This window comes from Ovis aries, chromosome 5 (genome assembly GCF_016772045.2).
Source record: "Ovis aries strain OAR_USU_Benz2616 breed Rambouillet chromosome 5, ARS-UI_Ramb_v3.0, whole genome shotgun sequence".
Lineage (NCBI taxonomy): Eukaryota > Metazoa > Chordata > Mammalia > Artiodactyla > Bovidae > Ovis > Ovis aries.
This window is the reverse complement of record NC_056058.1, coordinates 9557001-9582592: the sequence shown is the minus strand read 5'-3', so window position 1 is coordinate 9582592 and position 25592 is coordinate 9557001. Positions and strand designations below refer to the sequence as shown.

At 54.8% G+C, this 25592-nt stretch overlaps 1 protein-coding gene, 1 long non-coding RNA gene and 1 other non-coding gene across 3 annotated transcripts in view; 2 read left to right on the top strand and 1 right to left on the bottom strand.

Annotated features, from left to right (window-relative positions):
* Positions 1–561: 561 nt before the first annotated feature.
* Positions 562–24520, bottom strand: LOC121819592 (uncharacterized). Its single transcript, XR_009600813.1, has 3 exons — positions 24352–24520; positions 17264–17410; positions 562–3631 (listed from the first exon to the last, which is right to left on the bottom strand). It is a non-coding gene; the product is annotated as an uncharacterized LOC121819592 (long non-coding RNA).
* TECR (trans-2,3-enoyl-CoA reductase) overlaps positions 1478–25592 on the top strand; it is a 28386-nt gene continuing 4271 nt past the window's right edge. Inside the window, exon 1 of the mRNA XM_027969484.2 lies at positions 1478–1599. Within this exon, the coding sequence (XP_027825285.1) occupies positions 1585–1599 (15 nt within the window). The 5' untranslated portion in view covers positions 1478–1584. The remainder of the gene's footprint in view (positions 1600–25592) is intronic.
* TRNAC-GCA (transfer RNA cysteine (anticodon GCA)) lies at positions 2317–2388 on the top strand. The gene has a single exon. It is a non-coding gene; the product is annotated as a tRNA-Cys (tRNA).

Here is a 25592-nt window from a genome sequence, read left to right as displayed (position 1 = left end):
AGGGATTGAACCCTGGGCCCCCTGCAGTGGAAGCAGAGTATCTTAACCACTGGACCACCAGGGAGGTCCTGAAAAAGGTAATGACTTAGCTTCCTTTATTCTGAGACAGGGGTCCCCAAAAGTTGTAGCTTCAGAAATTTCTAGAGCCTAACCTGGATGAATAAGTGCTGAGCACTGACTCACCTTCCCCCCGCCCTGCTCTCCTGTGAACCAACAATCTGTCTTGAGGACTTCTCACCACGTCTCTGATGCCAGGCCTCTGAGTTCTGGAGCGCTCAACAGTTGAAGGCTCAGGGGTGGGGTCTGGAACCAGGAGAAAGGAGATAAGGTAAGGGCGGGTGCCAAGTCCTGTTTTAACTGTCTGCTTGAGTCTGTATGTGTGTGTAGTGGCAACCAACCTCCCCAGCCTGCTCATAACAATCAATGGAACAAAAGCATGACATGACCCCAAACCAGCACTGTCCAGTGTGAGACACACAACTGCCAGGCCAGCCACATCCAAGCTGTGTCTGATTTTAAATGTTCCAATAGGCATATCGAAGAAGTAAAAAAAACCAGGAATTTAATTTTAATAATATATTTGTACCCAATATATCCCACATAATATTTCAGCATATTATTAATTACATAACTAATAATATTATTGTTGACAATATCATCAATAATAATAGCACTAATCAACATACAAGTTGATTAATGAGGTGTGTTTTTTTTTACATCTTCCTTTTCATACTAAGTCTCTGAAATCCCCGTGTGTTTCACTTTTACCGCACATCTCAATTTTGATCAGCCACGTTTCAAGGACTCAGTAGCCACATGTGGCCAGCGGTGACCATACCGGGCAGTACAGGTAGAGACAAAAGTGGGCGGGGACGTGCATTACAAAGGGCAGTGAAGACACCCCCAGAATAGTGAGAGAGCTCAGGTTACAAGTTGCGGGGTGTTGTGCCTGAGAGCTTTTCCCCACCTCTTTCCCCTTTACTTTCCTCCCATTCGTTGACAGGGGTTCCCTCGCCGGAGCAGCCTCTCCATCCAGGTGCCCCAGCCCATGCCCCCAACCCCTTGCCCTCTTCCGTTGCTCCTCGGTACTCCCCGGGGGCCGCCCATCTCCGAATTCACCCAGTCGAGCTGCCGGCCATGTGGATGTTGCCTTCCCTGTCACTCAACTGCTAGCTCCCTCCCCCCGCCTTGCAATAACCGTCGCTTCTCTTGGTTTCCACAGAGACGCCACCAAGGGGCGCGGCAACGGGCTCGCGCGACCGGAGGCCCTCTTTGATTGGTGGATAGCCGAGACCCTTCTTTTTCCTCCATCCTCCTCCCTCTTGCCCGTGCGCCGCCCCCCACGATGGGTCCCGGAATCTGATTGGCTAGCTCCGTGGCGAGAGCGGCTAGTTCCTGCGCAGACCGGCTCCGCGGGGCGGGGAAGAAGGTGGGCGCCTTGCGCACTGATTGGCTGGAGGGGCGCGAGCGGCGGGGCAGATGTGGGTCCGTGGTTAGTCTCGCGCGGCGGTGGTCACCGCGTGATATACTCTGTGGTGTATCGCGCGCAGGTAGCAGGAGTAGCAGCCGCCGTGCGGGGGAGCCATGAAGCACTATGAGGTAAGAAACGAGAAAACGGGGATTGAGCGGCTTTCTTTTTCGTGAGACAGTCGGTCCCCCTTTTACGTCCTGTGCCCAGAAAAGAGAGCCGGACGGCGCAGGCGCAGTAGGCGCGCGTTGTGCCCAGGTCCACTCGTAAATCTCAGTGCGCATGTGCGGGGGAGGTATTTATAATTCTGCAACCCTGGCTGTTTTTGGGGTGCCTTTTCTTGGGGTCTCTGCAGGACCTGGGAAGCTTGCAGGTTCCTCGCCGCTCCCCCTGCGGGATGAATTGTAGATTTCGGTAGGGGAGGAACGAGGGTGTGGAACCCTTGTTCTCACTCTTGAGGGTATCTTGCACAAACCTTGCACCAGGCCTCCGCCTCGGGCTTAGAAAGGGGTTTGCAGTCAGCCCTCTCTGGCATGACCTTTGGACCCCTTCCCTAGCCCGGGACGGCTCCCTGAGCGGCTTAGGCGGTGTAGCTGCTGTGCTGGCTTCTGCTGAACAGCAAAGCCGATCTTTGCTTTCTGTTAATCTAAGAGATCATCTCCGTCAAGCCCTGCGTGTCACCGAGGAGAAATCTCACACCCACAGTCACTTTAGAAGTTCAGGGCTTCTGACTCCTAACTGGGGCCTCTTTTACACTTAAAACGAAGTGTTCTGATGAACTTATCAACCTAGCTGATAATATAATATTAATAACTTAATTATTGCTGGCTTATAAGTAGCATTGGGCTTCCCTGGTGGCTCAGAGGTTAAAGCATCTGCCTGCAATGCAGGAGACCCGGGTTCGATCCCTGGCTTGGGAAGATCCCCTGGAGAAGGAAATGGCAACCCACTCCAGTATTCTTGCCAGGAGAATCCCATGGAGGGAGGAGCCTGGTGGGCTACAGTCCACGGGGTCGCAAAGAGTCGGACACGACTGAGCTACTTCACTTCACTATAAGTAGCATTAAATGATTAATTTATTATTAAAGTGCATAATAATAATTTAGGGAGTGTTACGTTTCTGCCAGTGAGAGTCTGTTACCTTGTTTTCTTAGCCTCACAGCCTTGTGAGATAGGAGACTGTTATTATTGTTGTTTCTGTATATGAAGAAACAGTCTCAGAGATGTCAAATGACTTGCCCAAAGGTCCCCAGCTAGTTAGTAAATTCAGGACAGAGAGAAACTCAGGACTCCAGAGTGTCAGTTGCTAACCACTTTGCCATACTGGTACCCAAACGAAAAGTAGCCAGTTGAGAGACTTTTTTTCCCCCTTCCCGGGTTTAAAAAAGTGTGTTAAAATACGGATAAAATTTACCGTCTTAATCATTTTTAAGGGTGCAGTTCCGTGGCATTAGGTGCATTCACACTGTTGTGCCACCATGACCACCATCCACATCCACCTCCAGAGCTCTGTTCTTTTTAACAGAAACGCTGCACCCATTAAACACTAACCCCCTTCTCTCCTTTGCCCAGCCCCTGGCAACTGTCATTCTACTTTCTGTCTCTTTGAATTTGATCATGTTAGGTGGTTCATATAAGTGTAAGGAGACAGTCTGATTTTTGTTTGCTAGTGAAATACCAGTGCTTCTTCCCAGTCCCTTCACTGCTGCTGCTATTACTATTATTACTTTCTGTGGTAATCTACCCAGAATCTTTTGAAACCTTTAACCTAGAAGTCGTTAATGATTTTTGACGTGGCACAAAAATGAGGAGGTAGAATTTAGTAATCTCTTATGCCTCTTTCAACTTTATGACTGTAGAGTGAATTTCTTCTAATACAGTTCTTCTAATACAGTTTTACCTTTGGAAGCCTCTCTGTAACCCTAGAGAAAAAAACCACATTCAGTATGAAAGATGGAGGATGGGAGATACATGTGGCCTTTGACAAAACGGAGTGAGTTTTGGTAGTTGGCAGGCAGATAAGGTAGGCCCCTGAGGATCCTTGGGGTGGACACTTTTGTTCTGCAAGCTTGTCACAGCCTTAGGGTAATGGCTTGATCGAGAGGACGCTCAAACCCTGTCCCTCCTGGAAGTAGAAGCTTCAAACCCACTGTTCAAAGTGACCTTGGAGGAAAAAAATAAAGTTGTTATATTTCCATGCTCTGTGTTATCATTCTCTGCTGACATTTGCCACATAAGCACTGAGGTGGTAGCTCCAGGCTTTCTGTACAGGAGTAAAATATCTCTCAGCCCAGTTTGCACAGCAGGCTGATCAACTCTATTACAGGTGTTTGTTGCAGATCGGTAAAAATAGCAGAGATGCTTTCCTTCACACTTAACACCTTGAGAAAGACTGTATTTCTATTTGGGACTAAGTCTGTTCTTCCACATCCCTCCACCTGCCCTCCCCTGCCCCCAAAGCAACCCCTAAACCACTGGGTGATTAACACCCCCCAGAAAGACCTTCTTAACTGGGAGAGAGACCTTGGAGATTATGGAGTGTAATTTACGAGAGAGAGATGATGCTCAGAAAGGTGTGGGGCTCGCTCAGTGACTCAGTGAAGTGAATGAGGGTTGATATCTGATATTTGAGGCAGGTAGGATTCTGGCTGGAGGGGCGATTTTTGCTGCTGTTTTGGTAACAGTTTGCTGACACTGCCATTCTCCGTTCTGTGGTCTCAGAGGAAAATGTGACTCTTCAGCCGGCTCACTGAGATGAGGCAGGTAGAACAGGTTACTCTTTGGGCCTTCTCCCAAGGAGGTCTTCGGAAGGCAGAGCAGGCCTTGGGATTGTCTTGGGGTCAGAGCAAGGTCATCAAGAGAACTGCTTATCCAAAGCTATATGAAATTTTTTCTTTTTTTTTTTTTAATTTTGTTTTGCCATTGCAGATGAGAGGTCCAGGTAATGATCCCAGTAGCAGCTCAGCTCTTATCTTGTAGAGGAATCTGCTGATTCCTGGGAAGATGAGTCCATCTCAGCTTCCTTGAGCCTGAGTCACTGCCCATTTCCCATAGCTGGAGCCCCAGAGGCAAGGCAGCCTCTTCCTCCTGGGGTCCGCAATAGGATCTTCCATTTAGGGTCCCATTTAGGTCCCCATTTAGAATCTTCTGCTCTTCCACGCCTCCCCTCAAAAGGGTAGCTTTGTTGGTGCTCATCTTGTTAATATAATTCTTGCTTCAGCTTCCTCCACAGGAGTAAGTATGTGAAAGTTCCGGAAGTAGAGTTCTGCTCAAGAGGCAGTTGTTTGAGCCAGAGAACTGGGTAGGAAGGGAGAAGTAAAGGAGAATGTGGACCCGTGTCTAATGGTGTCAGAGGTGCTTGGGCCTTACATGGGCCTGGCTCTGCCACTTACTGAATAACTAGCCTGGGGCAGATTACTTAATCTCTCTGAGCTCCTTGGAGCAAAATAATTGTGACAGCAAAGGCCAGTAATAACATTATGAAATTGCTGGAACTACATCATAAGGGGTATTTATGAAAGAGGAGGTGCTGCACGCAGCACTGGTTCGTTTATTTTAACTGTTGTGCGTGATTTCTTCATATGAAAAGCAGTTTAGTTTGATTTACTTGGTCCTTTAATAAATCTCCAGACATCATGTTGAGTAGAAAAAAGCAAATAGCAAAAGGTTTTTTAAATTAAAACAAAAATGCCAAATGAGATTTATATGTGTTTTTTTGTGGCTAGACACCTAATTAAAGGATAAATTGTAATATGAGGTTAGAAATGTATGGGAATTACACAGTAAGAGGAACCATTGCTTGGGGAGGGATGGAACGGGAGGAAAAGGCCTAGTGAGGGCTTCAGCTCTGTCTTTTTTTTTTTTTTTTTTAAGGAATCTGGTGTAATAAATAGAGTAAAATATAAATCTGTTTAACCTGGGAGGTGGGATCTTAAGTGTCTGCTGTCTCATGTACTTTTTTCCTTCTGAATCCTTGGGTCCCTTTGAAGTAGAAGGTGAGGGATAATTTGGGTTTTTGTAGCCATCAAGCACTGTGTTAACATGCGGGTTTCTGACTTCTGCACATTAAATTTGGTTCCTGTTTGCGGGAAGGTATTGTGTTTTGACGGAGAAGGCAATGGCAACCCACTCCAGTACTCTTGCCTGGAGAATCCCAAGGACAGAGGAGCCTGGTGGGCTGCCGTCTATGGGACGTGACTGAAGCGACTTAGCAGCAGCAGCAGCAGCAGCAGCAGCAGCAGCAGCAGCAGCGTTGTGTTCTGAGACGGGGCCTGCTTGATCTCTTCACTCACACCCTGCTGTGTGCTGCATCCAGCAGGCCTTCTGAAAACGCTTTTGGGATTGATTGTTTATTTACAGACAGGGTGCGAGCCTGGTTATGATCCCCCTCCTTCTGGGTCACTTTTTTTTCCCTTTTTATTTGGCTGTGCTGGGTCTTCATCGCTGCTCACAGACTTTCTCTAGTTGCGGCCCACAGGCTTCTCATTGCAGTGGCTTCTCTTGTGGCAGACCAGAGGCTCTGCCTGGCTTCAGTAGTTGCAGCATACAGGCGCAACGGGTGTTCCAACGCATGTGAAATCCTCCCAGACCAGGGATCAAACTTGTGTCCCCTGTGTTGGCAGGTGGCTTCTTTACCACGGAGCCACCAGGGAAACCCCTGGGCTTTTTGTTGCTGGATACCAGGGGCAGGTCACATTTCTTGTGTCCTTGCAAAAACGCTGAGAGTTGGATATTCCTCCTTCCTCCGTTTTGTGGATAAAGAACCTGAGGCTCGGAAAGGTGAAGGAGCTTGTCCAAGGTCACATCGTGGTGGAGACAGGATCCAGACCTAGGCCTGTCTGTAGAAGAGCCAGAGCCACGGTAATGTTGGGGATGCTGGCAGTGCTGGTAGTAACAGCCACCGGTGGTTACTGAGGCCTGTGAGCACCTGATCAGGTGGGCATCAGGGTTACTTCTACTTAACAGGGAAGGAACCTGAGGCCCAGAGAAGTCAGTTAAGTTGCTCAGGGTCACGGAACCAGCAAGCAGTGGTGCTGGGCCTTGGTCTCTCGTTGGCCTGACTCCAGTTTCTGTCCCTGTAACGACTCCCTGCTGACGCTGGTTGGGTTGGTGGCTGTGCTGTGCTGCTCTGAGCACCCAGCATCCCTGGAGGGAGGATGGGAGGGGCCCTCTGGGCCTGTGTGGCCTCTGGCAGACCAAGCCCCTCTGCCCTCACGTGGGATGGGCTGCCCCTTGGGGTTCCGGAGGTGAACTAGATTGGGATGCAGCAGCCTCAAAGCGTGGTGCGCTTTCGGGACCTTTCTTGTGTTGGCGTGTGTCAGACCAGGAGCCTGTGGGGTTGGGGTGGATTTTAGGCTTTTCTGTGCCCTGCAGGCTCTGAGCAGGTGGCGGCTCACATTGGCGATTCTCCTGGCGAGCCCCTTTCTCTGACCCTTAGAATTGCAGCTCTACACTTCAGCCAGTCACCCCCTTGCTTCTTGGAATCTCATTGCCCCCAGGCCTCAGTGAGTTCTAGAACTGTCAGATAAGAGGTGCTTCCCCAGAGCCACACAGTCAGGGCCCCTTTGGGTGGGGTGGTATCCTCCCTGGAAGACAGAAAAGCTTACCAAGCTTTGGGTCAGAGCTAGGTTCAGATCCATAACTGCCCAGCACAAAGTATGGAGCCCATAGGTTCTGTAACCTTTCGAGCCAATTTTCTCATCTATAAAGTGGGGATCCTGGTGGGGGTGTGCCCTCAGTGGCTGACTTTGGCTCATCTTCCCAACCTTGCCTTCAGGGACATCAGGTTGATAAGCCTGAAATCAGCAGAGGGCGTGGGCAGGGGTTGTATTTACACCATGGACTGAGGCAGATGCTTCAGGCAGGCCCTCCCTCTTCCCCAATCCCAAGTTACTCATGACCTGCACACCGCCGGGAACAGTGGGCCCTACCTCACAGGTTATCCCCTCAAGGAATTACTGCTCTGGTAAGCATTAGATGGGTGCAGCACAGCAGCTAACATTTGACTAGTTCTGCTGAACTGCACCGGAGAAGGCAATGGCATCCCACTCCAGTACTCTTGCCTGGAAAATCCCATGGATGGAGGAGCCTGGTAGGGTGCAGTCCATGGGGTCGCAAAGAGTCGGACACGACTGAGCGACTTCACTTTCACTTTCATGCATTGGAAAAGGAAATGGCAACCCGCTCCAGTGTTCTTGCCTGGAGAATCCCAGGGATGGGGGAGCCTAGTGGGCTGCCATCCATGGGGTTGCACAGAGTTGGACACGACTGAAGCGACTTAGCAGCAGCAGCAGCAGCAGCAGCAGCTGAACTACACGGTGATCCTGAGGCCTGAGAGAGGGAGTGGAGGCGGGGCCTGGGTGGAGGAGGCGGGGCTGAGGTGAGGAGGTGGGTGGGAAGAACCAAAGTGGTAAGGTTGGCAGTACGGGTGGTGGTGGGTGGGCGGCTGGGCGCAGGGTGGGACAGCTGTTGGAGAGACTTGTGAGGGGCTCGAGTGGGGGTGGGGAACCCTGAGCCTGGCAGAGCCTCTTGAGTAACTGGTTCCTGAGCCATGAGAAAGGCGGAGAGTTGACAGCGCTGAGTGTGGTAATGTTGTTAATGCAATTGAGTTTGGTTGGGAAACCCTGTACTTTCACTGACAGGCTTGGCTGGATGAGAAAGGCCCAGAGACCTTGGGCTGGTTGGTCAAGTTCAAGCTAGACCTTAACACCCTCCTGCTGATATTGACAGTGGCAGCTGAGAGTGTTTTAATACCTGGCCACAGCCAGAGCATTGTGACGAGAGTCACTACTGACACAGTGCTCACTCTAAGTGCTTTTTATCTACCAACTCCTCAGAATGACCCTGTGAAGCTGGTACTCTTATCCTTACTTGAGAGATGGGGAAACTGGGACCCAGAGTAGGAAAGCAGCGTGAATTCACAGCTGGTGAATGGCAGGGCCTGGATTCTACTAGACCCAAAGTGGGCTTTGCTGTGGGTGGGCCCAAGCGACCACGTGCTGCGGAAGGACTGAAGTGTGGCTCAGTGGCCGTGTCCCTTAAAGGCAGGCCACCAGCTCTACCCTCAGGACAGTTACTTGACTGTCTTGGGACGTTTCAGTTGTCTCATCCGTGAAGCCAGGATAAAGACATCTGTTTTGGGACTTCCCTGGTGGTCCAGTGGGTAAGACTCCATGCTTCCAATGCAGGGGGCCCGGGTTCCATCCCTGGTCCGGAACTAGATCCTACCTGCTGTAACCAAAGATCCCGCGTGCCGCAACAAAGATCATCAATCCTGTGTACTGCAACTAAGACCCAGAATGGCTAAATAAATAAATTAAATTTTTTTTTCCCTAAAAAGACACCTATCTCATGGAGCCCCTGGGCCATCTGAAGTGCCAGCACACTGTTTGGTCCGGGGTCAAGGTCCAGATCATTAGGTGGTCAAGGACAGAGCTGTATCAGTGAGGCCACCTGGAATACTTTCTGCATGTGTTCTCTCTAGAACATCTCCAGATGTGTTAATGAACAAGACCCGGCGGGCTCCTGGAGATGGAGTTGTGCCAAACAGTATGCCCAGAGATGGAGGAAGAAGCCCAGAAGCCCATGATGGTTCTGATGTCACACACCCTGAAGCCACATTTTGGAATGAGCTGTTCTATCCTTCTCTGTGGGACTGTCAGCGAAGTCACAGCGCAGTCAGAACCCACTTTCTAACATCGTGAGAAAGAACCATTCCTGGAAACAGGTGCCCAGAGTGGGCCTGGTCCTCTGATGCCTGTCACCTCCTTCCTTACAGGCGCACCACTGTGTCTGTTCTTGGCCCTCACCCAGCTGCAGCCAGAGGGTCTCTGGGGAGGGAGGATCGTAGCACTCCGCACCTCAGAACAGCCCCCTCAGAGCTTCTTGTCCCCCTCTGCCCCCTGCTGACCTCACTCATTGCTGGGCTGGTTTCATCTCGAACATCCACCGCCACATTCCTGCCTTGCACATAAGCCCTTCCCCCAGCCAGAAATGCTCTTCCCTCTATTGTTCCTGTGCCTGCTTGCTTCTCATTGAGAGCTTAGCTTCATTTCATCTTAGAGGCCTTCCTTGACTGTCCTGCTGGGAAGGGACCGCTGCAGCCTGTTCCTCTCCTCTGGCCCTCCCTGGGCTGTGGCTCTGTTTTCCTTTGGGAACCTGATGGTCTTCCTGCCTGGACAGAGTGAGCTCCGTGAGGGGAGGGGCTCTTGGTGTCTTGTTCCTGCAGCTTCCCTGGCACCTGGACGGTTGAGGGAGGTTTGTGAATGGGTGGGTGAATGTATCTTCTGCCTGGGGTCAGGCCTACGGGATGTAGAAGGGGGAGTGCCGTCCTGCTGCTGTGACCTTCTGCCTGGGGTCAGGCCCCCCGGGTGTAGAAGGGTGAGCGGGGTCTTGCTGCACTGGATGAGACCAGTGTTGCATGTGTTGGGCTGAGGTGGCCCCATGTGACCCATCCTTAATGGTCCTGACCTAGGGAAGTTCGCTTTACAGGTGGTTTTAAGCCCTGGGTCCACCCTGGCCACTGTTCCTTATTGTCCCCCTCCTCCTGGAACCTGGGCACGATGAGCCCAGGAGCCGTCAAGCCCGCCTGTGGGCCTGCTCCTCGTCTTGGCAGGTTGCTAGCAGCTCCTGCTGGTCTGGACACTTTTCCGTGGCAGGCTCCAGTTACCTGTTCTCCAGCCCATCTCCCATTTTTTGTCCCCTTGGCTGTCCTGGGTCTTTGTTGTGGCACCCGGGCTGTCTAGATGCAGTGAGTGGGCTTGGTTGCTCCGAGCCATGTGGGATCTTACTTTCTGAACCCAGGTCCCCGGCATTGGAAAGTGGATACTTAACCAGTGGACCAGCAGAGAAGTCCTCCATTGTCCATTTACTAGTTCATTCCTTCTGACTTCTTTTTTTCTTCTTCTTGGTATCTATTGTATGCCAGGAAAGTGGACTGAAAGAACCTTCAGCCTCTACCTTCAGGGTCTCTTCGTCTGAGCGGAAGCCTGAACGAAGTCTTCGGGGAAGGGAGGAGCTCAGCTTGGGCAGAGGTCTGGAGGCCAGGCTGAGTGGCTGTGTGATGAGTGACGGGGCTGATCAGGCCCGGCTTTGCAGCGACGTGTGTGGACTCACTGGCGATGGAGGTCCTTCTTCCTGTGGATGTTGCCCAGAAGCTCAACTTTGAGAGAGCAGTTTATTGAGTCCTTGGCGAGTGCTCGCACTGTGGTGTGTGTGACAAACGCGTGAGAGTGGTTGTTCCTTAGTACTGACAACCGTGTTGTGGGTGGTATTCGGCACTCCCCGCGCCCGCCCCCAGTCCAGTGGTTAGAGATGGGCCACGAGCCTCTCAGATCTCTGGGGGACAAAGGGCCTCACAGTAGCTTGCGGTGACTGGCAGGCCGGCACAGCTCTGCCCCTGTCCCTGCTTGAACCAGTCTCTTATGTAAGCAGAGCTCATGGGCCATTCAGGTAGCCCGGGAGACTGCAGAGTTCTTGCAGTCTCGGGGCCTTCTGAATTCTTGTTTTGCTCTTTAAAAGGACCAGGGAGCAATGGCTGGGGATCATGCCCATTGTGTGAGGGGCCTGAGGGAACGGTGCCTGTCCTTTGGGTGGGAGTGGGTCTTTCAAGCTGGTGGAGAGAGCAGTGGTAAACAGTCTGCTCGCCAATCACACGGGAGATGTAGATTCGATCCCTGGATTGGGAAGATCTGGAGGAGGAAATGGCAAGCCCCTCTGGTGTTCTTGCCTGGAGAATCTCATGGACTGAGGAACCTGGTGGGCTGCAGTCCATGGGGTTGAAAAGAGTTAGACTGAGGACACACACACAGTTTAAGCCTAGCATCTGGGGCTTCATAGAGCAACCGGAAGCAGGTTGAACTTGAGGGGGTCCAAGAGCTGTAGCTTCTGGTCTTCTTGTTAGGAGAAGCGGTCTCCCAGGACACCTCAAGCAGCTAATCTAGAAGAAGAGGGGTGGGTTGGAGGAGTTGCCGAATTGATGCTTTTCAACTCCAAGTTGCTTGAACCCTTAGTGTTCATGTAAGGATGACATAGAAATTCTACAGAAAGCACTAACTTTGACGGGCAGGCCCCAGTAATATCCCTGCGGTTTGCAGAGCCTGTCCGGTGGGGTGGTGTGAGGGTAACGGCAGAATTCTTGGGATGATACGTATAGCCTGAAACAGTGTGTTGTTGAGTCCACTCCGGAGGATCAGATCTCCTGCAGTCTCCTGGCTGGAGGTGGTATCCAGAGAGGGACAGGCTGGGGTTGAGCCGGGAAATCCTAGTGCTGGCCAGATTCCGGAGAGGCAGCTCTGCTCGCGCCATCCTCAGATCCAGCCATTCAGGTCTCAGCTTGACTGTCACTTCCTCCGAAAGGCTCCCTCTGGGCCACCCAGGCCACACTTGTCACCTCAGCGCTCCTGTTTTGGTTCTCCGAGTGGCACTTAGCACCTTCACAGAGCTGTTACTGTGAGGCTGTCCTCTGTCACCCCCGCTGTGGATCAAGTGATTGTGTCCCTGCCTGTTGGAGACCCACGAGAACAGGCTGGGCGGGCTCAGGCAGTTAGCTGCATCGTCCATGTCTCCCCCCAAACTGTCCCACACCCAGCGATCAGGAGGACCCTCCAGCTTGCGGGGTGCCTGGTGGTTCCCTGGAACTGGTGGATTTAACTGAGAGCACTTGTAGCTCCGGTGCGTTAGCATGGGCGCCTGCTTACCTTTCGGTACTTTGGAGCTTGGCCATTTCCGCCCCCCTGTTTTTGGCTCCAACTTGCTTGAACCCTGAGTGTTCATGTAAGGATGACATGGAAATTCTACAGGAAGCACTGACCTTGGCGGGCAGGCCCCAGTAATGTTTCCTGCCAGGCTCCAGGCGCCATCTGAGAAGTGGGCCCCGCGACTGGACGCATTCTGAGCACCGCATCCTGGCTCCTTGGGGCCTCGGTGGATGGCAGCATTTCCCATCTCCAGCTGGGCCTGGGAACCTGCACCATCCGGGGAGAAAGCGTGGGGAGGGGTGTCTGTGTGAAGACTCCGGGGCTCATTTCCTCTTGCTTCATTTCACTCTCTCTGCTGGAGCCGAGCTGTCTGAGCCCTGTGAGGTTGGGGGAGGCTCTGAGGGTCTTGACCTGTGAAGCTGCTCACAGGTGACACTGGACAGGGGGCAGGCTGCCAAGGGCAGCTCCCAGCGCCCCTCCTGCAATAGCTGTAGCTGAGCATTTTCTCTTAAACTACCTTCCCCTTTGTGGACATGGCTAAACCTGTTCAGTATTCCAGAAACCCTGCCCTCCTCCATCAGAGTCGTCTTTCACTTGTTAATCACTCTCCTCTTTGTCCCACGCTGTACGTCTCTCCCCCTCAGCATTTTCATGTTCCTGAAGTTGGGATGCATCTTACAATTGGTATCTGTCCACCCGTTTATCTAGTGTTGGCATATGTGTCCCCCCTCAAAAAAAAAAAAAAAAAAAAAAAGACTTGGCAGCTTGTTTTGAATCAGTGACACTTCAGGATCCAGGAATTAGTGCGTCTTTCTCAGCGCTTGCCGCCTTCGTGCTCTCATCAAAGCCCCCAGGGTCTCTGGTCTGGGTTGTCTGCAAGACTGTCACTGCTTCCACGCTTGTCCCGAGCAGCAAGAGGGTTCCTTCTCAGACCAAACCGGGTTGCGGCACTCTGCAGCCGCCCATCCCTGGACTCACACCTGGGGCTCGTCTCGGCCTCCGTTCCGAGCCTGCTCCACAGCTGCGCGCCTTTGAGCACATGGTGCTGCAGCCAGTCTTCGGGTGTTCCTGAGCCCTGCCAACCTGTGTGCTGCCCTGGGGCCTTTGCAGTTTCTTCCGGGAGCCTCATGCTGGCCATCACTTTGGCTTAAGTCGCATATCCTTAGAGAAGCCTTTCCTGACCGCCTCCTGTAGTCCTCTGGGCTCCCTGCCCAGCTCTTCTCTTCCCAACAGCTGGTTCATCCTGACCTCGTGTTACGTAATAGATTCTTTGCCCGTGTTCCCCTTGAGCCTGAGCAGACCCAGTGGGCTGGGGCGGGGGTGGGTGGTCAGTTGGCCATGGTATCCCAGCATCTGGGCCAGTGGCCGGCATGCTGCACACAGGTCTTTCTGTTCATCATCGAGCTCAGCACCCTGCACAGGCCTGGCACAGCGAGGGGCTCAGTCAGTGTTGCCTGAGCAGATGAAGAACGGGAACTTCTCAGCCAGCAGAAGGGGTTCTTGGGGGTTTGAGATGCCCTCCATGTGTGGCTGAGCCCTTCGCAGGTCTCTGTGTAGGAACCCCTTCCTGGCTCTGCTTGGGCACTGGACACAGCGCCCAGGGCTCTGTGGGCTCCCTGGTGCGGGCCAGGCGTCTGCAAGGAGCACAGGGAGCGGGATCGCTGTGGGGCAGAGCCCTCTGGCTTATGTACGGGAAGGTTTGATGGGCTTGCTCGGAGCTCCTCTGGGCCACGTATTGCCTGGGAGCCTGGCAGCCCCTGGCGCTGAGACTGGACTGGGATACAGACTTTCTCTCACACCCTGACTGGGCAGTGTCTGCCGTACTGCGCGTTCTTGGGGACCTGTGCAGGGCTGAGAAAGTGAGCAATGCCAGGCCCTGGGGCCAGGTCATGAGTCACTGCTTTCTGAAAAACAGTGGAATGGTGCCTAATGGTAGCTGGAAGACCTTACAGATATTTCTGAGACTAGGTCCCCATGAGACTTTGGGCCAGTAACTCAGAAGGAGTTCACAGAATTGGGGACTTTTTGCTTTAACAAGACCCTGCCTTTACTCATCTGCTTATTTATGTGAATATGGCTTCTTAGTGTTTACTTGAATAAAGAGATGTCAGAATAAAAGCTCTGTCTCATTCTAGCAATAAGAAATAGTCACCTTGGCTATATGAACTGATTGGGAAAGTGGTATATCCATGCCATTTAGAGACACAGTGCTGATAACCTACTGTTTATGGTTAATGTTTAATGATGGTTGTTGATGGTTCATAGTTTATGTTTAGCTGATAATGTAATGATAACTCATCCTGAAGGATTTTCTCTTTACACTTAGAGCCTTAAAGTGAAAGTGAAAGAAAGTGAAGTCGCTCAGTCGTGCCCGACTCTTGGCTACCCCATGGACAGTAGCCTGCACCAAGCTCCTCCATCCTTGGGATTTTCAAAGCAAGAGTACTGGAGTGGGTTGCCATTTCCTTCTCCAGGGAATCTTCCCAACCCAGGGTTCGAACCCATGTCTCTCGCATTGTAGACAGACAATTTACCGTCTAGCCTTAGGTCATAAAAATGTTTTTAAGAAATTTAATTTTGATTTGAGCAGTAGATATGATGTTCAGTAATAACCTTCAATCGGGGACTTCCCTGGTGATCCAGTGGTTAAGAATCAGCCTGCCAGATTCGATCGCTGGTCCGGGAATATCCCACATGCCTTGGGGGCAAGGACGCGCATGTGCCGCAGCTACTGAAGCCCACGCGCTCTAGAGCCCGTGCTCCGCAACACGAGGAGCCGCTGCAATGAGAAGCCTGAGCACCACCACAGAGCACAGCCGCTGTGCTCTGCAACTGGAGATAACTGGTGAGTCACAACGAAGACCCAGCATAGCCAAGAAGAAAACACCCCACAAACCTGCAATCGTGATCCTGTATGTGAATAAAATTCAGTGCAGGAGGGTAGCGAATAGAATTCAACTTCAAGGCAAAAAAGGAGCAAATATTAAGGAGCTTGTTTATAGCCTTTTTTTTTTTTTAAAGTGGAATGATGGTAGATAGGAAGCTACTTAGGTATTTAGACCCTGGTGAGATTTAACAGAGCCCCATAAATTTCATATAGAATATGCAATATCTGCAGTAGGCTGGAAATGACATCTTTTGCAGCTGTTCAAGCTCAGGTGAAAAAGTATTGTCAACTTAAAAATGTGTTGGGGGATGCATTCAGTTAGCAAAATTATTTTAGGGATATGTGTGTGTGCTCATGTGCTCAGTCATAGTCTGACTCTTTTTCGACCCCATGAACTGTAGCCTGCCAGGCTCCTCTGTCCATGGGATTTTCCCAGGCAAGAATACTGGAATGGGTTGCCATTTCCTCTTCCAGGGGATCTTCCCAACCCAGCGGTTGAACCCACGTCTTCTGGGACTCCTGCATTGGCAGGCGGGTTCTTTACCGCTGAGCCACCTGGGAAGCCCCATACATGACCAAAGAGTTCATAGAGCGCCCAGTTGGCTCACAGATGCTTCCATGTGATTACAGGAAGGAGGAGTGGGGTTTCTCAGTGAGCCGGATCTCTTTGGGGTGTTCAGTCAGCATTTCAGACTTAACATGTCCAGAACTGAGCCTGGATTCTCCCCACCCCTCAGCCCAACCTCAGCCTGCATATTCTGCGTGCCTCCCACTTCCCCACACCCACCCCTGCCAGTTAATGGCAGTTCCAGGCTTCTCATCATCAGGCCCCAGGCTCTTTGACTCAGCTCTTTCCCTCATGCCTCATGTCCAGGAGTCGGCAAATCATGTCTCTCTGCCTTGGGAATACCTGTGGAATATAACTGCTTCTCATCAGCTCTGCTGCCATCATGAGGCCCAGGCCAGGGATTGGCAGACTCTACCTGGGAAGGGCCAGATGGTAAATGCCCTAGGCTTTTCCAGCCATACCGCCTCTTGACGGCTTCTCAACCCTGCGGCTGTCACAGAAGCAGCCCTGGATGATCCGTCAACCAGCGAGCATGGCTGCGTTCCAGTGAACTTTGTGGATACTGAAATTTGAATTTCATAAAATTCCCATGTGCCATGAAATAGGCTTCTGAGTTTTTTCTTAACCACTTAAAAGTGTAGAAATCATCTTAGCTTGTACAAAAACAGGTGGTGGGCCAGAATTAATCTGTGGGCCATAGTTTGCTGGCCCCTTGGTTTAAGCCATCCTTTATCTTGGTAACTTCTTTCTTATTGGTCTTCCGGGTTCCATCCTTATTCCCGCATATATAGTCCAGAGGGGTCCTTTAAGAACTCATCAGGTCACATCCCTCCACTGCCCAGAACCCCCATGGCTTCCACTTCAGTCAGAGTAGAAGCCACAATCCTCACTGGGCCTGGGAGACCCTGCATGAGCCATCAGCTCCCTGTCCTCACTTCCTCTCCTCCCCCCACTACCCCGATCCCCAACCACAGGAGCGTTGGCTCTGTTGCGTAAGCACACTGAGCAGGCGGCACCTCAGGACCTTTGCACAGGGCATTCCTCTGCATGGAGGCTCTCCTCCGATCTCTAAACTGCCCTTTCCTTTACCACCTTCAGGGCTTGGCTCAACATCTTTTCGGGGAGATCTTTCATGACCACTTTATGTGAAACTGCTGGCTCCCTTCACCTGCCGCTCCCTGTCCCGTTGTATTTATTTATTGACGTGCTATGTAGCATGTAGGATCCTAGTTCCCTTACCAGGGATCAAACCCATGTCTCCTACAGTGTATGCATGGAGTCTAAACCTCTGGAGGCCAAGGAAGTCCCTTTAACTATTTTATGGTCTGTGTTCCCTGCTAAAATGTCAGTTCCACATGGGCAGGGATTCCTGGCTCTCCTTCCAGGGCTGAAGCCCCAGAGCCCCTGACAGTGCCTGGCATATAGTAGGTATTTAGTCACTATTCAGCCACTGCTTTTACAGTGAGTGAGTCTCAGTGTCCTCACCTGGAAGAGGGGAGTCATAGTAAAGGAGATAATTTGTGTCAGGACCTGCCTCCCCGCCTGCACGTTGTGAGTATATAGGAGGTGTTAGCTGTTGCTGCTGCTGTGGGCATTAAGGCCGGCCACGTGGGTCTCAGACTGGGCTGTCGCGCAAAACTGACCTGCCTGCTGCACCTGGGGCTGGGCGTGTTGGGTGCAGGTCGGGAGTCAGCCTGGACGAGCGCCCCCTGCTGGTCAGCGTGTTGTTAGCCTGCGTCCGCAGGGCTCCAGCGTCTCCTCTTCCAGCTCCCCGGCCCGACCGCGCCTTCCTGCCGGAGATGCAGAGACCAGATGTGGTCACCAACCTCGACATGGCCAGGGTGTGCAGGGTTGCAGATCTGGGCCGTCCTCTCAGGGTTTGGGGCCAGGGACAATTCTGGAGGATGAGCATTCAGTTCTAAGGAGCAAAAACATGTGGGGCCCTGCCCCTGGAGCCTGTGACTCCTGAGCCTCTGCTGCCCTGTCTGTAAAGTGGGGTGACAAGGCCAGCTCGAGCTGGTGGAGGCTGGGTGCTGGCACCCTGCTTGATGGCTGAGGGAGGGGGCAGGGACTGGGTAGGAAGCGACTGGAGGGGTTGGCTGAGAGTTTCGAGGGCATGTCAGTCAGTCAGGCCGTCTGTCTGTTGTGATAAGGGTTTGGGGCATCGTCCAAAGGGCAAGAGCCTGTTTGAGGCAGCCCAGGGTAAGTTGGCCACCTCCATCTGTCGCTGGGAACTTTGGAAGCTGTGGATGCCTGACTCTCCATCAGTGGTCCCTATTTTCTCATCTGCATTGTCCAGGTCAGGGCTCTTGAGGTGGGCTTCGTAGGTGGGCAGGATTCAGGGTCACTGAGCGGGGCCGTTTGCCACACCTGCCACGGGGATGCGCTCTGTCAGGCCCTCTTGCGAGCATTCCCGTGTCAGGGCGCAGGCAGGAACGGAGGCTGGTCTGCCTGTGGTCTCTGCAGCTTCCCCACCCCCACGGCACTGGTTTTCCAAGCTCATTGGTGGCTTTAGCCTGTGGCAGAAAACTGCAAAACAGCTGCTGACCCTGCCTGTGCCCCTCTGGGTGGTGTTGGGTGACAGGCCCTTTGCCCTTGGCATCGCCTGGCTAAGCAGGGGCCCGGAGTCGAACAGATCGGCCTCCCAAGGACACTTCCTGGGGAGGTGACTTGTTCTGCAGAATCCAGACCTCTGGAACTTAATGTCAGCAAGGAGCAAGGTGCTTTCCAGATAATCAGGTCTAGGCTTTGCTCTCCCTTTCTTTCTTTAGCATTTAGTCCTGTTCCCCAGAATGCAAGTGGTTTCTTTTGTGTGTGTGAGGGTGGGCAGTGGGATTCTTTGGGCCCAAGTTGGCTGGCTCTGACCTAGTTCTGTGCCTCAGGCAAGAGCACCCCCTTTTCCCAGCCCTGGTTTTCTGGGCTGCTTCGCTGGGGTTACAGTCTTTAGTGTACAGGCCCAGGTGATTGTGCAGGTAAAGATCTCAGCACAAGGTAAGCAAACATCTGATAGACCATACCAGAGGCGGCACTGCCAATGAAATGGGCCCTCACAGTGCAGCTCTGTCCAGGACAGCGCCCTCTGGAGGCCCCGGAGGCCTGTAACTGCCCCCGGAAGGGGTCTGAGCTGTGGGCACCAGTGGGCTGCTGGTCAAAGAGTGTGGTGGCCCTCTCGGGCCCCAGACCGAGTCTCACTGTGTTGCTCCAGCTCCTTCATCTTGGGCCTTCTGTGGTCATAGCAACCAGGCAGGGCACCTGGGCGCCCGGAGGATGCCCTGCAAGGCTGGCTACTACTGGGCTATGGGGGCCTCCGCCAGCTTCTGGCCTTGGATCCCAGAGCCCAGGGACATTGGCATTCAGACCCTGCCGTTTATCGTCTGGCCAGCAGGGGCGGGAGGCAGGAGCTGGCTGCTTGAGGCCCTGGGAGTGGGGGTCAGTCTCTCTGCCCTTCCTACCCTGGGTGACATTCCCCACCTACCCACTGCAGCACTTCAGGGAGGCTGTGCAGTGCCCCCAGGCACCTCAGAGAAATGGGGTCAGGAGCCGAAGCCACTGGGGAAGGAGGTATTTCTGGCCCAGCAGGTGCATTGGCAGCTGAGCCCAAGGTCTTCTCAGCTGCCCTGGCAGGAGTAGTGTGACTTCGATATTTCTGGAAAGTGGAAGGGAGAGGGAGCCGAAAGTGCTGAGCCGCCGAGTCTAGGTGAACGTGTTCAAGACTCTGCATTAGTGAATGGGATAAGCTGGTCTGGCTCACGCTGCTCAGGGCCAGGCCTCCATCCATCCTTTGAGTGTGGTCTCGCCCTTGTGCCCTGTGTGGGGCCTGTGGGGCTGGGAGAGCCCAGGTTAGTGGCTCTGCCCACAGAGCCCTCTGCCCGTTTACCTGGAGTCGAGGCTGCACTGAGCAGGGCTTGCGCCCACCGCAGGCCTCTTGTGCCCCAGCCTCAGGAGCCTCCCCCCACCCCCCCGACAGTCCTGCCTGCAGCACTGGCACCGGCTGGGATGTGCCAGGCTGCCCAGTACAAGGCGGCCTGGTCGAAGGGCCCTTCTCCAGCAGGCAGCCCCTGTGGGGTCCCCGAGAGCCTGCTCTAGACAAGGGGCCTATGCCATTGCTGCCTGGGGGTCTCCCCAGGGCATGTGCCTGCTGGGGGCACAGCTCCAGAAGTCTGTGTGGTGGGCAGTCTGGGGTCAGTTTACTGCTGCATGAGCTGGGAGCACCCCTTGGAACTCGGCTTCCCCATCTGTGAGATGGAGTTAATGGTGCCTGCTCCCTCGGCCGCCCTGGGGACTATAAAGGCGGGTGAGGAGAGGTGTCTGAATAGCAGCTCAGTTCTTACTCCTGTCGGGAGCGTTCCCTTGTGGGACACATGGGAACCGGGAGGTGATGAGGGTGACCTGGAGTCCATGCTGACTCTCAGGCCTGGGCCTGGGTGTAGACTGCCTTGGGGTCCCCGGGTCTTGTTTACATCCGGGAGGGGCCAGAGGGACACTGGGCCCAGCTGTGTTAATGAAAATGGGGAAACAGAAGCTAGAGTGGGGCCCGGCTTCTGGCTTGAGAGCCCTCCTGCGCACTGGCGCCTGGGCTGTGTGCCCTGCCCTGGGTGGCAGCTCCCACGGGGTAAAGCAGCAGTTGCAGACTTCGTCCAGCCTGGGCTTAGGTGGTGCCTCCCCTTCCTGCCACTCTCCTGCTTGGTGCTTCTCCCTTCTGAGGCCCAGGTTAGAACCTCAGAGTCCCTCCCTTCTCACCCCCACATCCAGACCCTCAGCACATGTGGTCACTCCGTCTTTGTGGCTTGTCCACCACTTACTCCCTCCATGTCACCTCCCTGCTCCTGCCCCCATCGGTGCCTCTGCCCTGGTCTCTCACTTTGCAGGGGGTGCCTCTGAACAAGTGAATCAGGTCACACCCCTCCCCTGCTCAAGACCTCTCCGTGGCTCCCACCTGCGTCGCTAATAGCCAGAGTCCCTCCTGTGGCCCGCAGTGCCCGTGCCTTCGCTCCCCCTGCTGTGATCAGGCCCCTCACTCCCCATTCGTGCCTTCCTGCTCTCCCCTCCCCACTCTGCTTCTGCCACACCGGCTCTGCTGCTTGCATTAGACTGGTCAGGGACCTATTAATACGGCTTTTGTTGCCGGTTATTGATCAGAGACAGATGAGTATCACTTACATAACTGGTCACCAGCCACAGGCGTTAGTTTCTGCAAAAACCCCTCGGTCAGCAATGAGTTAGACATGCGGGTGCAGTCTCAGGGCCTTTGCACTTGCTGTTCCCTCTGCCTGGAACGCTTGACTACGTGGCCGTGTGTGTTCCCACTTCCACTGGCTGGCCTCCTGACAACTCTGAAGTGGCCATCCTCCCCGCTCCTGACTCCCCCACGCCACCCCCGTTCTCTGTTTTTCTCCACAACTCTTGGTTTAAAACATGGCACTATTGATCATCTCTCCCTGTCCCCTGCCCTCGCCAGAACGCATGCAGCTCCTGTGAAGGCAGGGACTCGGTTTTGGTCACGGCACTGCCCGTGGGAAGTGGGGAGGCAGGAAAGGGTACGCGAACGAAGGAATGAGCGTGAGGTAGTGGCTCCCCGAGGCCGCCTGGCTGGTGAGTGGGAGAACAGTTAGTGCACATTCTGATCTCATCCTGCCGGGGACGGAGGTCCCCGGGTCATTCACCTGGAGTGCCGGCTGCTGTGCGCGCCCTTCGGGCCGCGGCCGCAAGGGGGCAGTGGAGAGCGCGGCGGCGTCCGCAGCTGCTGACTCTGGAGCGCTGGTGCTGAGCTAGAGCAGCCGCGCTTGCGGCCGCCCCGCCTCCGCCATCCGCACGTGTCTTGCTATTGTTAGGGTTCGGGCTCAATGTCACCAGCTCCTCGCACCACCCCTCTGACCTTGGTGTGGTCGGGCCCCTTCAGGGTCATCGTCAGGTTTTGGAGGAAAGAGGCCTGGCACCCCTTGTATCTGCTGCTTGTATTTTGGTAGTATCGGCCTGATAACATTTACTTTTCTGTGAGAGTTATTCTAGACTGGACATGTTTATGTGCTTTCTCAGGGAGGCCTTCCCTGCCCACTCTGTCTAAAATGGCTGTCCTCCCCACTCCTGATCCCCCGTTCTCTGGTTTCCCCTCATCTCTCGGTATAGAGTTCACCACTGTTCTCTGTTCCTGCCCGCCCCCCGCCCCCCCAAGCACATACAGACTAGAATCGTGGTGGTGATTACCTATAAGCCTTAGAGTAACCCTGTGAGATAGCAGGTGAGGGCGCCCACTTGGTAGCTGAGAAGATGGAGGCTCAGAGAGGTTGGGTAACTTTCCCAGCGCCACACAGCCCGAAAATAGGTGAGTCTTTTTGACCTCAGCGCCTCCTTGTGAGGGGCTGCTGGGCCTGTGGTGCTGCCTGCAGGCAGGGCGTGTGGAACCTATCAGCGGGGAGCTCCTGTGTTGGGGGTGCTGGTGAAGGAAAATAGAGGGTTCCCTTGGAGCCAGAGCAGGCTCATTGCTGACCCTTTCCTTCAGTCAGTGGTGCCCCAGAGCCTGGGAGGAGGGTCTGGCCGCCAGAATGCTGGGCCCCGCAGGAGCTGGGTGGTGTCCTGCAGGCCTCACAGAGGCTTCCTTGGAATGAGGCTGGGGAAAGCTCCCTGCAGCAGCTCCTGCTCTGGGGTCTGGTGTGGTGGGCAGGCCCCCCTTCTCCCAAGTGTGGTGATGGAGGGGTGAGGGAAAGGCCTTGGCTCAGGGGCTGGTGGGGAAGGTGCTTTAAGCCCCAGCTCCGTGGCCTTGGGCAGGGGGCCTCCCACAGGTGTTTCCAGAGCACAGCTCTTCCCAGGCTGTGTTCTAGGTGCCGGGGAAGGGCTGAGGACAGGACAGTCCCCGCCCCCTGGAGCTGACCATCCAGTAGGAGGCAGATGGTAAATGTCTGTGTTGCTATTTTAAGTTGATGGTCAGGAGGGACCTTGCTGAGGTTGCGAGGGAGAGCCCCATGGGGTCTGGGGGAGAGCTGCGCTGGTACTGAGAGCTGCATGTGCAAAGGTCCCGAGCCTGTCCTGCTCTCAAGCCCGGTTTCCTCATCTGCCACGTGGGGATCACCCCGGGAGCCTTGCCCTCGAGCTAGCTTGAAACAGGTGTTCAGGGAGTGGGTGCCCCTCTTTCTACAATGGCAGCCTTGATCAGCGGCATCTGCCCATTTCCACGAAGGCGGGGAAAATGGCGGGCCCCACTGCCTGGCAGTGTCTCTGGGTACTCCCCTGGGGTAGGGCAAGTCTGCAGCCTCCCCCCCCCGCCCCCACCCCTCCTACAGGGTGGGCAGCACCCTGCCTCTTGTCCGACAGTCCCCTCTCACCAGCCCTGACCTTGTGCTCCCACTAGTTGCTGTTGGCTGGAACCCAGAGCCTGGGGCCTCTGAGTGAGAATTCCTCCCAGGTTGGGTGACGCCATCGCTGAGCTTGTCCCCTGTGCCCCAGGCCAGACTCCTGCTGGGCCCTTGTCCTCTGCCTGGCCATAGTGCCGGAGGCTTTGGGACCACACCCCCTGCCTCACCAGTGCCCAGACTTCAGGTCAGCCTGATGGGCTTTGCTTCATTCATCCTTCAAGCTCTCACCCTGCTCCATGTCCCCACGGCCCCTTCCCTCCATGGGGACAGGAGGAGATGCCCCCCTTTCAGGAACTTCCGCCACCCACGCCTCCCTGCCCCTCACCTGCCTTCTCCCTTGGCGAGGGCGTCCTGAGCCGGCTGCCTTCTCTTCTGTGCTCAGGATCTCTGCTCAGCAGCCGCCTGGGCCACCTCACCCCAGTCCTGGGCCCCCACCCAGGCTGGCTTCAGGCCCGGGCACAGGGGTGTGTATGTGACAGGCATGGGGGTGAGCGCGTGCTTGGCACAGAGCAGAGGGTGGGGAGGGGTGCAGTGGGGGGTAACTCAGGAGCTGAAGATTGGGAGTGCATGGTGGGGTTCCCCGCATTTAGGCCCTCAATCTGGGTGGGGTGGGGTCGTGGGGAGACTTTGCTGCTCCTTGCCTCTTACCTTTTCTTTTTCCGGGTAATTAAAACTGGTTTATACGCCCACCCCCCAAAAAAATCCTACTTTATTGAGGTGAATTTCGCATAACATGCAGTTAACCATTAAAAAATAAGTGATTCGGCAGCATTCAGTGCATTCACAGTGTTGGGCAGCCTCTGTCTCGCTCCACAGCTTTCTTGTCACCCCAGAAGGAGACAGGTCCCCATTAGCTGACATTCCCCTCCCCTCCCACCATGCTGTTGTGTGTCTGCTTCCGTTTACCTGTTCTGGACATTTCACAGGAACAGGCGACCCCTTTGTGTCTGGCTTTTCTCACCTGGCGCGTGCGCATGTGTGTGTGTGCGTGTGTGTGTGTGCGTGTGTGTGCTCTGTGTGTGTGCTCTGTGTGTGTGCGTGCTCCATGTATGTGTGTGTGCTCCGTGTGTGTGTTCTCCGTGTGTGTGTGTGTGTGTGTGTGTGTGTGTGTTCTCCTACCTGGCTTTTAAACTTTAACAATTCACCTTTCTTGAAGTAATTGCAGAGGCACAGACAGTTGCAAAATAGGTGCCCCCCCCCGCCCCTGCCCGCCCTCCCAGAGCCTTGCAGACCTCTCTGGGGTGGAGGTTTGGGGACAGGACATGAGAAAGGAGGACGCAACCAGCCACAGTGGCCCTGAGCTGGGGCCGCCCCCTCCCCAGCAGGCCAGGGGCCTTGCATGCTGCACCCCCCCTCCCCGGCCCCGCCCCGGGCGGGCTTACCTCCGAGAGGGCGCCGCTGCTCCTTGCAGCCTGGGTGCGGCCGCGGCAGTGGCAGTGGTGGCGGCAGCTGCAGCGGCGGCCGCTGGGAGGGGTGGCCTCTGTCCCTGCCGCCCCCTCCTGCCGCCCCGCTTCCTTTCCCAGCAGCCAGTCGGGGCTCCTAGGGCCCACTGTCTCCTCCCGGGTCCTGGTCTGGTGCCCGGCTTGGGGGAGAGGGTAGGATTTCAGCCCTCCCCCAGCAGCTGGCCGGCTGGGAGAGGGGCTGGTTGTATTTTAAGCTGTTGAGTGGTTCAGCAGGAACTCGGAGGCCTCCTCTCCCAGTAGACGCGGTGCAGCCCTCCTGCAGACCACACGGGTCCCGAAGACATGTGGGTGTTGCCGCCGGGGACCCGGCAACTATTAATATGCCTGCAGCCACGGGGCCGCAGGCCCTCCGCCCGCTCAGGGACCTGCTGTCATTGCCCTTTCCGGCACATTCCGCCTGTGCCCCTCCCCTCTCCCGGGAGTCCCCTGGGTGGGGCTAGTTGCTTGGGGGGCACAACCAGCCCCCTCCTCCTGGCCCTTCTGACTGTGTCATCTGTGTGACTCCGAGGCGTTCAGTAACCTGCCCCAGGTGATGGCAGGCTCCTGCTCTAGCATGGTAACAGGAACGCTGGCCAGCAGTTCTTGGGCTCTGGACTCTGCTGCCCTCGGTCCGTGATGAGGGACAGGTGGAGCATGGATGGACACACAGGCCTACAGCCACCCCTGGCTGGCGTGGGGAGCCAGGATCTGAACCCAGGCCCATCCCCTCTCCCTCTTTGCAGGCCCTCGGGGTCTCCTCACATCCTGACGTTTTGGGGTACGTCTGGTCTGTTAGGCACCGTGCCAGCCCCTCAAGGTACACACCTTCCTACCTGCCCCCAGGGTGGGACTGAGAGAGAAGCCTGGGATCAGTCCTGTGTGCCGCCTGCTGAGCCCCTGCCTCTCCTGCTGGCAGTAGGGGGTGTCAGAGAGGAACCCTTTCCCTGGGGCGGGGGCGGGGGGGGGTCCCTGGCTGGGTGGATGTGCCCTCAGAGAGCCTTGTTCAGGGCCCTGCCCTGGGTTCCACGTTCTCCTTTTCTCCATGCTGCCTCCGATGAGGGCCTGCCAGGTGGGAAGGGCCTACTTGGGGTCAGACCCAGCCCTGCCTGGGTGTCTGATAAGATCCGAATCAAGCCCTGCCCCAGGGGCCTCAGACCTTTCATGACAGGCTGGGGCTGCTA